General features: G+C 36.1%; 1 protein-coding gene across 4 annotated transcripts in view; it reads right to left on the reverse strand.

Moving 5' to 3' along the window:
- Nucleotides 1-13,745, reverse strand: part of STAG2 (STAG2 cohesin complex component) — a 76,609-nt gene that overhangs the window by 6,547 nt on the left and 56,317 nt on the right. For 3 of the 4 annotated variants that reach the window (XM_069867997.1, XM_069867998.1, XM_069867999.1), the window contains exons 20-31: nucleotides 12,768-12,838; nucleotides 12,259-12,346; nucleotides 12,074-12,154; nucleotides 8,988-9,080; nucleotides 6,318-6,492; nucleotides 5,707-5,846; nucleotides 4,446-4,547; nucleotides 2,143-2,291; nucleotides 1,496-1,624; nucleotides 933-1,138; nucleotides 314-503; nucleotides 115-228 (exon numbers count right to left, since the gene is read on the reverse strand). In XM_069867997.1, coding sequence (XP_069724098.1) covers nucleotides 115-228; nucleotides 314-503; nucleotides 933-1,138; nucleotides 1,496-1,624; nucleotides 2,143-2,291; nucleotides 4,446-4,547; nucleotides 5,707-5,846; nucleotides 6,318-6,492; nucleotides 8,988-9,080; nucleotides 12,074-12,154; nucleotides 12,259-12,346; nucleotides 12,768-12,838 — 1,538 coding nt within the window. The remainder of the gene's footprint in view (nucleotides 1-114; nucleotides 229-313; nucleotides 504-932; nucleotides 1,139-1,495; nucleotides 1,625-2,142; nucleotides 2,292-4,445; nucleotides 4,548-5,706; nucleotides 5,847-6,317; nucleotides 6,493-8,987; nucleotides 9,081-12,073; nucleotides 12,155-12,258; nucleotides 12,347-12,767; nucleotides 12,839-13,745) is intronic. The other variant, XM_069868000.1, reaches the window with a different exon arrangement.

A 13,745-nucleotide genomic window follows, 5' to 3' on the forward strand; every position in this document is an offset into this window, starting at 1 on the left:
AGACACTGAAGAACGCTACCGAAGAACTAGAACATATATCCCTCTTAGAACGTACAGGAGTAACATTGCATTTAATAAACCCTTCCCAAACCAGTGAAGGAACATTTCACTCACATAGCGTGTTGCAGGTTGCTTCTCAGCTTGACATAGTTCATCGCTGCCCTCTCCTGTTGTTGTCGCGCGGCTTCTTCCTGTTGCCTTTGAGCCAACATCCACGTTACTTGCGTGCTTAAAAAGACCATTATTCTATTTTAAACACAAACTGGTTTTGTGTATGAACACAAACACAAAGCAGACCTATTCATCTACGTACTTGTAATCGAGTGGAGCTTGGTGGTGTTCAGGCTGCATAGGATAGACACCCATATAACTTTCTTCAGGTCGCAATCTCTTGGGCTCCCTCATTATTGTGGAAGTTAGCTGAGGTGTCTGCATCATGACTGGTGTGTGCATTGTCTGCTCCCTGTTCAGCCACATACTGTCACTACTGCTGCTTTCTTCAGCTTGAATGAAACACAAGACATCAGTAACTCTTTTCAAGCTAGTCTAAAACTGAACATTCAAACATGACTTAAATACATGTACTCTCCACTACTGAGAATCAATTTCTTTACCCTTTGCCACAGCCTTACAAGGGCCCCATAGCCCTGGATTCTATAACCACTGGCTGGACTATTTAAAACACTTTTATACCCTGCCACTTAATGCAGTGTAGTGCCTTTATTTCCTTTTGTGAATCAGTGTTATGTTATTCAGATTCTTCAAACGAGTAGTTTTCTAAGACCTATATATATGCACAGAAGTTATTCCATTTAAAAAAATAAAAAACCTTAAAGCATATGAACTCACTCAAAGTAACAAACAGCATCTGACATGCGGTTCACGTGAATATCTACTTCAGAAAATTTTAAGATAAGGAAAGTTCTACCTACCTTCAGGTACTTTCCGTTTCCCTGTTGCTGGCTTTGTCTTCTTATTTCTTACTGTAGATCCTCGACTACTAATTCCACTAATCACTGACATAGTATCATCATCCCCACCAGCTAACAGAGAGTTTCTGTACGACATAAGAGGAAGCCACACATCTTCTCTTCGTAGAGACATCTGAAAGGTCATAAACTTCTCCAAGTAAACATACCTTTAAATGGAAAAAATAATATAAAGATGCAGAACATCTGTAACAAAATGTTAACATATCAAGATAAGTAATTACTGAAATGAACACCCAATGCTCCTCATCTCCTTAACAAAAAGGTCTCACAACAGGAAACCCAGAATATAGTACCTGACCATCCACCACAAAATAAGAATAACAAGGGTAAATAGGATTTACCCTTTGTGATTATACTTCACTGCATTAAGTGTAAAATTATCTTAATATGCCAAGGATTCCACTTCAGATGAATGCAATACATCTACTAAATATGTGTTTATTCAAATGCATGTCTTCTACAGTTATCATTACAAATATTAAAAATATTAAGAAAATACTTACACTGTTCTTTTGTCTTGTCTGAGAAGTTTGGAGGAGAACTCACTCAGAATATCAAGAAATGCCAAATTTAACGGTGGGTGGCTCTCACCTTGTGGATTAGGCTCCTTAAAAGCGAATTCTATGCCATCCCTAAGAAAAAGTTAAAAATTAAGTCACATAAAGCACAAAATATAAGAAAAAGTTTTAAGCACTGGGAGCTGTCAAAACTGAAAGCCTTTCCTCTGCATCAAAATGCAGTAGTTCAATGTGTCCACATTCTCACAAAAAAGTGAACACTATTCATAATTTGAATCTGGACCCTTTCTACCATACCTCTTATTTCAAGTTTTCTGCATGACCACCACTAACAGTGAAGTGGATTACATCTTACTGTTACAGACAAGACATTAAAAATGCTTTGCATGATAGCATCAACACTGCTATCATTTATGGGCTTTTACAATGATGCCAAAGACAATGTTATTTAGCATTTCAGTTTAATTCTAAACCAAAACTACAACAATCTGATAATTTACAAACGGGATATATAGTCTCTAGTGCTGATGTGTTTTGCATTAGCAAATTGATTTTGAAAGACTGAAGAGATGTTTTACTATTAGTCAAGAAGTGTTTACAAAAAGGGAAGTAATACAAAAGCATGCAATTACTTGTGTAACATAGCAATAGCTTCTCTTGTTTTCAACTGATCCAGTCCAAATGTTAAAGCAAAACGTCGAGCAAGTTCCTTTATGCCACTGAATGTTGGTGAAGATCTGTCAAAATTATAACCATTTTCTTGAATCATTTCATTGAAAAGCTGTAAGAAATGAAAGGGGAGATTTTCATTTATTAGAAGATTATGCTAAACTAATCAACACAGAGCTATATTTCATTTTAAAAGTTTTTTCTACAGCTTTTTTTAAATTAATTTGATAACCCCAAAAGACAAGCATGAAGGTTTAGGAAAGCCAAGTCAAGGCTATCCCTGAACAGTCTGCACTTCAGAGTTCATCCTTGAAATGCAGTGTCCGAGCACACAAAGCGTAAATATGTTGGATAACAGATTGCAGCACTTCCCTCTATGAGGTGTTCTACAGTTCAGAATATTAAAAATTAGTAGGATTCCAAAATACATACGTGAACAGAGAAGAAATAAATGGGGTAAATTCTCAACTGGTCTTTACTATTACAGTTTGTCAAACTACTACTTTCTAATTATCTTTTTTTCACCTTTCCAAAACACAGAGAATAATGAAGAAATTTTAAAATGGAAACAGGTCTACAGGGAAGTTGCTGAAGACAGCAGAAACATTGCCCCTGAGGATTAGACTTTTAACTATTCATCAACAGCTGGCAAAGCTGAACATCCTGAACTTTACAATCTCATGCTTTGACCAATCCTTTTCTCAGCTTACTGAATTTGACTGTAATTCCTTTCAATTAAAACAAATTAACAACAGTTTTTCTATTATTTTCTGATTTTGTGTAACACACACATTCTTCACAGTCTCATATAACACAGAATAAACCAAATCCAGACTTACTAGAGCTATAAACATTAACTTTTCATTTATATAAATGCTTTGGCCCATAGCTTCATACTTCCAGTTTATGTTGGTGCAGCTCACTGGCTCTTACTTACTTTATCCACTATCACACGTAGTATTTATTTTATGGTTAGTTTCTTTTTTAAGATGTTTTCCTAGAAAACAAGCGCTAATTTCACATTTAACTTAACAGGTGTTCTTCTATTTTCGTTGTTTGTTTTACAGTACTTGGGTTTCCTCATGTTACTCTTATTGTCATAGCGGGGTTGCGTAACTACCTCTCTACTATGTGCAAAACTGCACTTAGTACATTCACTTCCCCTGTCTCCCCTTTACAATATAAAGGGCCAGTTATTCATTAGACAGAAAAGGCTAATAAGGATAGCATTTACTCAATACAACAAAAGTTTGTCAACTCTGGTGAAAAGTCAGCAAAAACTGTAGAACTTGGTATTTAGTTGCATATTTTATATTGCAGTTTCACCAGCTACTTAAAGTCGTGTTGCTACCAAAAGGTAAAGCCTTATCCTCCCTTGCATTAGCAATATCCATACAGATACACCAGCTTAAGGTCTTCATTAAGGACCTTGATTAGTTCTCAACCAGTATCAGTGATTCATATACACTATGTGGCTCTATGGCTGCTAGTACTGACGAAGAGGGGTGTGGAAACAGAGGACAAGTTGGGGTGCATTTTTCCTTTCAACAACAGCAGAGATCTATATACAGTGGTTTGCAGAGATAAGACTTTATTGTTCTGATCCTGTAAATAAGATTCATGCAGATGGTTCATGTGAACAGATGAATCCAATTCTGACCTCCACTGAATTCATCAGGTCTCCACACAAACAAGCTCATTTATTGAAGAGAGCATTAAATCATGTTTTAATTTCAAAGATGGGTGAAGTCCCTACCAAACATTAAGAAATACCGAATTACTAAAACTTCCCATTACTTCTCAGTATAGTTTATAAAAACAAATAGAACAAAACACACACACAAAAACACACCACAAAACAAAAGCACAAAGCAAAACAAAAACCCTAAACACAAACAAAACCACAAAACCCCACCACGGAGGCTGGATGTGTTTTCCCTTGTTTACCTGCTCATGGCAGGTAAACTACAAATTCCATAACACATTTCTGAATACCTGACTCAGGCCACTGTTCCAGAGTTAAGAAGGTACCACAGAGTCATATTCACTTTGTATTTATTGGATTCCCACATACCAAATACTGTGCTACGGAAAGTGTAAGTATAAGAAGACTTATGGCAGTTTTTTGAATAGCTGCAGAAAATGTGTCTCTATTTAGACCTTACGTAAGAAATTCTTCATCAACACCTCACACTAGCTATTAAACAACAGGATGTGATCAACAGTACGGAATTTCATGCATAAAAATATTGTAAATTATTCTTACCTGCTGCAAGCTAAGAATAAGTGTTTTAGCACATTGGATTTTGTCTATCTGTCTTGTTTTACTCATCGTTTCTTTAATAATATCACCATAGTCATTGTAATACTAGGACAAAAAAGAAAATAAAAGGTTAACTTTTGATTTTAGTAGAAAACATTACTACTGAACTACTAAATTCTTCAGAAAACAACATGTAGGATTTGCTATTTGAAAGAAATGTTCGAGTATTTTTATAAGGAAAACATGTAACATGTTCATGATTACACCATCAAAAAAGATATCCTTATAGACCTCCAAAATGATGAAAAATACAGATCAGAAAGAGCACATCCACTTTTTTCATTCTTGTAATCAGTATTACTTCAGAGGCAGAATGACCTATTTATCTTCAAGGCACGACACATTTGTTAGTGACGTGTTCACCCCTTCAGGGTACAAGATTAAATTCTAACCTTTTTAGTAACTCCTTTAACTGTGGTGTGCAGTTTTCCCTTTTCTCCTCTGAAAGTAAGCACTTATAGATAGCTACATAGCCATGATTTTTCCAATGAAGACAGCTGCCTGTTCAGTTTTTTAAGTATTTCAGGTTTGATAAAGACCCAGTAAGTTATTTAGAGATTCAAAATATATGTAGGACACTCAGACAAAAGCAGGCTGCCCAAATTTTAATTTTTTTAAGATAATCACCAAGGAGTAAAGCTTTATCACATTCACAAAATGAGAACTTGTATTACTGTGCAGCTGTGAATCCCAGGAGCCAAGAAGGTTTTTTTATATTTAAGTAAGATAGAAACAGATATAAAGACAACATTGCTGGGGGAGCACACAGTTGGTAGGTAGAACTCACAGAACATATTTTTTTCTCTTCTACAAAGTTTGAACTGAAATTATTTGTTGAAGCTAGACATCATGGAGTTGTCCTGTGTGAGAAGATTCTCCAGAGGCCTGCTAAACTAATAACTAAATTAAAAATACACTATCAATCAGGATAAGAAAATAAATCTATTAAAAACAGAGTAAAAATAATTATCAGGTTTCCTTCCTCCCTCCCTGCTACCCAACACACTGGTTTCACAGCTCCCTTCTCAGTCATTGTTTACCTTCTTATGGAAAAAGAACTTTAAAGCGCCTACAAACTACCAAGTCTTCACACTCTGAATCTGTAGCCTTGCTAGGTAAAAAAAAAAAAAATAACGATAAAAAGCCCCACAGTTACTGTATTCTAGTAGTCATATGAATTATCACTACTAGGCTTCAAATTTACCTTCATATATTGCTTGAAAATGTCCGCAGCTGTGTTCATTTCCACCACAGTATATACAATGAGTTTACAGAAAGCTGCAAGCAGATTTCTTCTTTTGTGCAATGCTTCAATTTTGCTAGCTTCATCATCCTGTTGTCCATCTAGAAAGAGTTCAGAACATGAACACTGTCAGGTTTCAGTACTTCATATCTAAGCACTGATATACAAAGTGATGTGGGCTGATGATTAGGATTCAGAAAAACAAATCTCAGTTCTGGCAGCACCGCATTTCATTACCTACTGACAAGTCACTTTTCCTGATACAGACATATGTAACTGTGCGAATTAAATCAAACCCCTAACCATGATTATCCTATGTCCCCAAAACATAAAATGCTTTAATCACAGAAAAGTTTGAGTTGGAAGGGACCCTAAAGACCACTTAATTCCAATACCCTGCCATGGCTACCCCCCGACATCAGCTGCTAACATTTAAAAGGCAAACCTACTTTTATGTCCATGCACACCTCCCAATGCCAGAAAAGAAGAAAATAAAAACACAAAAAACATAAAAACCCAAGTGCATTAGTTAGAAAGCAAAAAATAAAAGGAAATGGAAGTTTTCTACAAACCTGCACTATTATTATCATCATCCTGATCAATGAAGACATGATCTAAAATAAAACTGAGTAGTTCGGATTGCAGTGAAGAATCAGGAGTGTAAACAAGTGGCTCCAACATGTCACGTCCTCCTGTCATAATCTGATGACTGAAGATCATCAACACATCACATAGAATTGTGAATGCCTATTAAAAAGAAACCTTAGTAAATATTTGCTCCGTAATTGGATTTTATTTAGAATAACATGTTCCCACTTAACAAAATAGTTAGAGGCCAATGAGGTACACAAGCCATTTAAGTCCTAATCAACTACACAGGCCAGCTGGAAGTCACAATATGTACAGCTTCTTACAGGAGTTCTTATCAACACTGGTTCTCCAAATATTGCACAAAGTCAATTAAATATTAAAACATTGTGAGATTAACAAATGAGCAGCCTGAAATTCTGCCCAATGCGTACTACATTAGGTCACAAGAAAACTCCGCGTACACCACTCACGGTACAGTTTGCCATTTTCTTTCTTTTTTTGAAAATGGCTTCAATCACATTTGTAAAACATCTAACAGCTGAGGTCATTCAATCCCTCTAAATCATAAATGATGTCTTGCTTCCAAAAAAGCAACCATCTCTTCATTTTGGTGGCTAACTCGGGCATCTGACATGAGCTATAAATGTCTGTACTCCGCCTTCCCTGAAAGTTCCAACATATCAACACCTGGACTGACATTCTTCAAACTCACAGACCAAGGCAACACACTACTTAGTGTTGCATTTCATCTCTTTGACTCTAATCTCTTAAGTACTTCCATTTTAATGGAAAGATCTGTTCTCTAACTCCTCGAAGCAAACATTACTAATTTCCTGGTCACAGGAATACTTGTGGTCCTCTGAAGTCCCTTGTGCCCTTTTCATGATATTACAGAAGGAAAGCAGAAGTGTGGCTATTGTACCGTACATGACAGAGGCAGTTCTAGAGCATTTGCCCAAGACTGCGAGTTAAGCAGCCTTTTAAAAAGACCTACTCAGAGCTTCAGTAATTTTTGTAGCTCACACTTTCACACTCTACACCTTGTGATTTTGACACTAGACAGCTCTCCAACACAGGATGTGCCTATTCAGTTCCAGGAATATTCTTGTTACAGCAAATTTCACAAACTGCAGCTGTGTGATTCAGTGGACCAGACCTTCAACTTCAAGCTCAAGCAGGTTATTATTACGTTTAGCAGCAAAAAACCTCCTGTTTTTCTATTTGTTTAATTAAAAAACATACCCAGAAGATAGTTTCGTCCTTCCCCCATAAAGAGATGGGGTTTGTCCCCCAGTAATTTTAACATTGTAAGGGTTGTTAATGGCATTTACTTAGAATTGATCCTGCTATCAGTAACCTGTGCTCTTCACCAGAACCTGAAACTCCCGTGAGTGTCCGGGCTAGAGAACTATTTGACCACAGGCCTGAAGAGAGACAGCCTCTACAGCCCAATCTCCTCTTTCAACCCCATTGCCCTCGGTACTCAGGACAAGTACTTCCCAAGCTGATGTCTCAATTCTGTCTGAAACAGAAGAAAAACTAAAAACAGCCCCTGAAACCTTCATGTCTTCATTTTTCTCAGAGGGGGGTGGGGGAAGAGTTTTTGCCTAAAATGTCAGGCACTATTTGTGTGGATTAAAAACCTACATATTTTATTTCTGAAGTTTCTAACAACTTAGGTACATTTAAAAGTCTCTCCCACAAAGGACATATCTGAGGGATTGACTGGTAAAATGAAAACTGCTCACACGTCTTCTGAGCAGTACATCATTGTTGAGGCTTCCAAGGACCTGCCAAGAATGGTCTCCAAACAACTCTAAACAATATCGTTAATATTTAAGCAGCTTGTGAGTGTACCTAAGGGTGACCACAAAAAAAGAAATACCACTTTCCAACAATGAAACACCCTAGGTTACAGTGCACATCTGTGCATGTATAAAACACACATACACACTCATGTTAAGTACGCGTTTTTTTTCCTCCCAATTCAGAGATGCCCAAAATCCTGGGACTCTAGAACAGAGGAATACATTCTGTATGCAGCATCATGGAGAAGGGAAACAGACATGAGAAGCTGCCTCTATAAGTCCTCAGAGTTTTACAGCAAAAGGAGGCAAGTTCTATTCACAGGACTTGAGTGGATGGGCACACATATAGTACAAATGTGGGAATGTAAAAGCATGCAAAGATAAGTTATTTTTTTAGTTCTATCTCTTGTAAAGAGTTCTCCTTAACTCTTGCAACTCTAAGCCTACAAACCCACAATCAGCTGCACCAGAGGCATGTGTCATGGCCACATGGGAAGCAAAAGCTTTGAAATGGAACTTTTCCACCTAACTTATGAACCAGAAGGCTTCTAACAGTGTGCCTACTCAGTCATGGTTTGAAGAAACAAACAAAAGCCCCCTTTGAATAATAGTTTATGCTGCCTGAAACTATTAGAATCAAGTTTAAATTGATTCTAAAACCCCATCTAAATTACCTAAAGGAGGGGAAGCACTCAAGTACGATATGTATTCAGACTAAAAAGGCACTTGGCCTAAACATCGAAGACACATCACATTCCCATGTAAACTCTAAAAATATTAGCAAGAGGAACTTTTCATTATTTGATAATATTAGAAGACCAGAAGTAAAAATAAGTCACTGACCTGTTCTTTAACAGCAGTGTTTACATTGGTCAGGTAGTGTTGACAGATTTGACAGAACACTCTCATCTGCTTCTTCAGACGTAGAAGATCCTCCTTTAAAGAGAAGGATTTCATGTAACAGTTTGGCTTTTGTAATTTTATAGTCACATTTAGTATATGCATTTTCAGAGAGCTATTCACCACGGACCTCGTACATAGTTGTAACATTCTAGTTCATTTAAGGCATTATTTAAAATTAGCCATTACAAATAAAAATAGCAAGTAGCAATTTCATCAATTTTGTCATCCTGGGTACTGCAAAAAGAAATGAAAGCTGGGATGAAACTAGCGAAGTTACAAAACCAAAAAAACCAAAACTGTAACAACCTCACCAACATGTCCCCACACAAAAAAACCCCACAGCATAAAATGTTTTCTCTTTAAAATATCTGCATTTTCAATCTAGAGGACCGATTTTGGATAAACATTTATAACTAGAACAAACATGGCTTCATGTTACTGCCTCTTTTTTTTAAATTCACTGCATGAGTATAAAGTAACAAATTCAGGTGAGAGTTGTCATTTTCTTCACTTCTTCCATTGAACAAAAAAAATTGTAGTTTTAAGTGTTGCAGTAACTTCCAAAACAGTAGATTATTGAACAAATGAAGGATTACATTAGTACAAATACCATCTGCACAGTTAGCATTACTCAATCATGTGAAGATACCAGCCCATGCACAACTGGGGAAGTCATATTACAGAAGACCAGCATCAGTCCAGACAAAGAAATACCACTGCGATAAGTTTAACAACTATCCGTGCAATCTAAACCAAAATAAGTTTTCCTTCAAGAAAGTAGGCAACACATTGGTACCATCTGTCATTTAATCTGAAGAAGAATCACAAAAGCAACAGCTGCTTCTTGACAATGAGTTTAACTATAACGTGATTTTACAACACCTTCACTACATAAAACCTTTTCTCTCAACATTTACCACTGAGATTATTATATTGATGTTCAGAAAGTTACACATGGAAATATTTTCTTCCCTTCATACAGAATTATTCATTTAAATCTTAATAAAACCAGAACAGTTTATGTAGTCTATTTCAGCAGCCTGCATTAGGAAGCTAACACCCATACAGAGTCAACCTGTTCACAAACAGCACGTAGTGAGCAGTTAATTCTGTCAGAGGAAAGAAATTAAAAAATAAAATCTTTAGACACAGCACATTTCTGTCACTTCTGGTTTCACATTTCAACCTCTTTGCTGTTATGTTCCATGGCCACTGAGCAGAAAGCAAAGGAATTTCAATACACACCTGGTATACTTGGCAGTAGTTAAGCAGTTAAGTACTATAAAATAGTTGTAGCTCAGTAGTTAAACCTATGAAAGCTCCGATTTACCAAGTTTTATTATACAGGAACAGAAAATAGTCTCAATATAAGGACCACATTTCAAATAAGTTCTTTTCATTCCTGTTCAAAGTACTACCACAATTATATTTTCTGCAAAATAGCTAAGCTAATCTTAACTTCTAATCTAACTTTTCAGTATTTAGCTCAGCTTCTGATATCAGGCTCATGATAAAGCTTTATTCACTAGTAGAAATAACTGACTGTTGTTTACCTTTGGAAGACTAAGCTAACAAAGATACCATATCCTTTCACTCATATGAGTGGTTTTCACCAATCTATGTATCCACTCTATATCTCACAATTTTGGTTTTGGAAACGTTAAAAGCCATTAAAACCTACATGGTAAACTAGCCAGCCACCCAGTGTTGTAGGAGTTCCCATTTACAGACCTTCAGATTGTAATTACTGAAAATCAGTAAAGCCGCAATTATTCCTTTGACTATTGAAGTGTTAACATGATGAATAAAGAAAAAAAATTATACATCCTCACATTAAATTAAGTTTATTGTAATGGATTATTTATTAAATATAAATTATGAACTATTGATCATATATTATTAATGTAATGTAATGAGTTCTCTTTGTTTATTCCCTAGTAAATTATGACAGATGCCTCTAACTTCTTTTTCTTACATTACTTATAAGTATGGGAATCAAAGTGTTAAAAAAAACCTGAATAATTTAGGTATTTCAACTCTGACACAAATGAAGTATTTGTTATCACTAGCTTCAATAATACGGTGCAATTCCAGAATAAATTTCCAGAAACAGAGCACAAAATACTCCCTACATACAGGACTGTGGAAGGGTTCCAGAAAGAGTATATCTGATTTTAATTTGGGCGGGTGGGTTGTTTGGTTTGTTGGTTTTTTTTTTGTAATGTAAAAAAACCAACAAAACATTTCAGCACTTAAAAACTCTCCTGTAAACTATCTGACTTTTACAAGAGTTTCACTAAGCAGTTAGCACAGTGGATCACAATCACCTTCTTTAAGCAACACTGTCCATACAAGAAACCTTAATCCTTCCTCCAAGATTTTTAAAGAAGTGAAATTAGAAAGATGACATTTGCCAGCGCTCTGCCCTTCAGGATTACTATACATAGAACAAGAACAGGCCTCCTGATTCCCTGAGGAAGTCTGAAATTTAACTTACTTTCATGTCTTTAACAACACATTTAAAAGACTGATGAACAGCAAAGTGATTGCAACATATTGAGCAACAAGAATACCACAGTGGTGTGCAAATGCTTACATCTCACTGACTTGTCACTTATATTTCACAGTTTGCAAACGATTCAAACCCACTACTTAAGAGAAGACTTATTATACTATGTTTTATAAGTGGTATTCTACCCCTCCTTAGTATTGATACTGTACCACACTAATAGGCATTGCATTTATTTACTACAATTACTTTAAAAATCTGTCAAATTAAACATAATATTGACATTGAAATAATAAAAATGTAATAATTTAGAGAAACAGCAGGTTTGAAAGTCAAGCCTTCCTCCTCCTAAAGCTGGATTCTGAAGAACTTATTAGAAATGCAGATACAGGCAGGTATCAGTATAAAAAAAACCCCAAACTTCTTAGTATTAATTAATTCCATCACAGATCTCACTTAATGACACTGCAGGACTGTACAAATGTTTATTTACTCATGCAACTGGAACAAGGCATACCTTTGTGGAACTGCTTTCAGTAATTTTTGCTAGCTGCCAGAGGATTACATAATGAGTGCACTGCAGTGCATGAATAACGATCTGAAACCAAAAGGAAAGAAACGCATCAGATGACAAAGGGCAACAAAAGACAGCAACAAAAGCTATTTATTGTTGTACCTAAAAAACATATTTTAACTACAGACCTGTTCTGGCATGTCTCCATTTTCAATACCAGTTTTCAATAACTTGTAGTTGCAGCCAAACAAGTCCCATCGTGATAGGTCATGAGCACTGGAAGCATTAGAAATAAAGCCAAGTTGTAATTTAACTAACATTATTTCTGCAACTTCATGTTAACAACTACTAAAGCTTTAACTGGTCAAAAAAAAAAAAAAAGAAACCAAACCCCAAACCACTCCCCAGAAAAACAACCAAAAAACCCAACACCCATCACCAAACAAAAATTCCCCCCACAAAAAAAGCCAACAAATCCACATAAAAACACCAAAGCAGAAAACCCCACAAGATTTCAGTTTTGCATATACTTCTTCATATATTCAAAATGCATCATGTTCTGCACACTTCTCATTCACACTACACCAAAACCTCCAAATTAGCTTAAAAAGCTGAAATACCAAATTAAAAAAAAAAAAAAAGCACAGACAAGACTCCACCTCGAAGCCTTGACAGATGTTTGCAGAAGCCTGCTTACTTGTGAAACGCAGTGATTCTCTTCAGTGTTGACAAGACTTGATAAGCATCATCTTCATCAGGTTCTTCGCCCTATTCAGTAATCACATAATGATCTCACTTAGACCCCAAGCAATGTATGTTAAGCAAATCAGGGAATTTAAGAAGACTAAAAAACAAACCACCATCAAAAAAAAAAAAGAAAAGGACTATGACACATTTGTTTTTAGAAGAGTTAAAGAGTGTGAGATAGAAGGTGGCCGTTCATGTTTAGAAACAGCCCACAGTGCAAGGACAAGCCGCAGGGAAAAGACGGAGAAGAGGAGGGAAAAAAAAGAGAAAAGTCTAGGCTGGTGGAATACAACATATTATGTAGGTGCTTCAATTTTCTCTGAAGAATCCAGCAGAGGCCACTGTCAGACAATAGATACTGGACTAGATGGGCGACAGGTCAGTACCCCAGTCATACTTTAATCATGAAAGAGTCTTGAGAAAGGTAAGGGAAAGGTTTTGTTCAATTTTCCCACAAGTTCTAATAAAGTTACATTTGGAGAAAGGAGTAAAAAAGGGAAGGGTCCAAAAAGTATGTAAGTACAGAGGATAAACTACTTAAGGTCACAGAAACTTCTTGGTGTATGAGAGATACTCTCCAATGCTTTTTAGTGCTCTGTAGTTGCACAATCTTATCAAAGCACTGGGGATTTCAACACTATTACAAGCATTATTTGCCATTTTCCTTAAAGCTAACCACTTGACATTTCATTTCTTTGCTTTACCTCTTGTTCTTTTACTCACAAAGAGGGAAATAAACAGATTACTAGGTGCATTACACAGCCCAGATCTATCTAGGTTTTCTACAGTGGCCAGTAAGCAAGACTAACAGTAGCAAAACTTGATAAAAAGTGTCTCTATCTGGAAATGTAGAGAATGAAGTTGTTAAAAAGACACTTCCCATGCTCTTTATCACAGATGAGGAGGAAGAGAAACAAGTTTTGTCTGA

Source organism: Phaenicophaeus curvirostris, chromosome 13, assembly GCF_032191515.1.
Source record: "Phaenicophaeus curvirostris isolate KB17595 chromosome 13, BPBGC_Pcur_1.0, whole genome shotgun sequence".
Taxonomy (NCBI): Eukaryota; Metazoa; Chordata; class Aves; order Cuculiformes; family Cuculidae; genus Phaenicophaeus; species Phaenicophaeus curvirostris.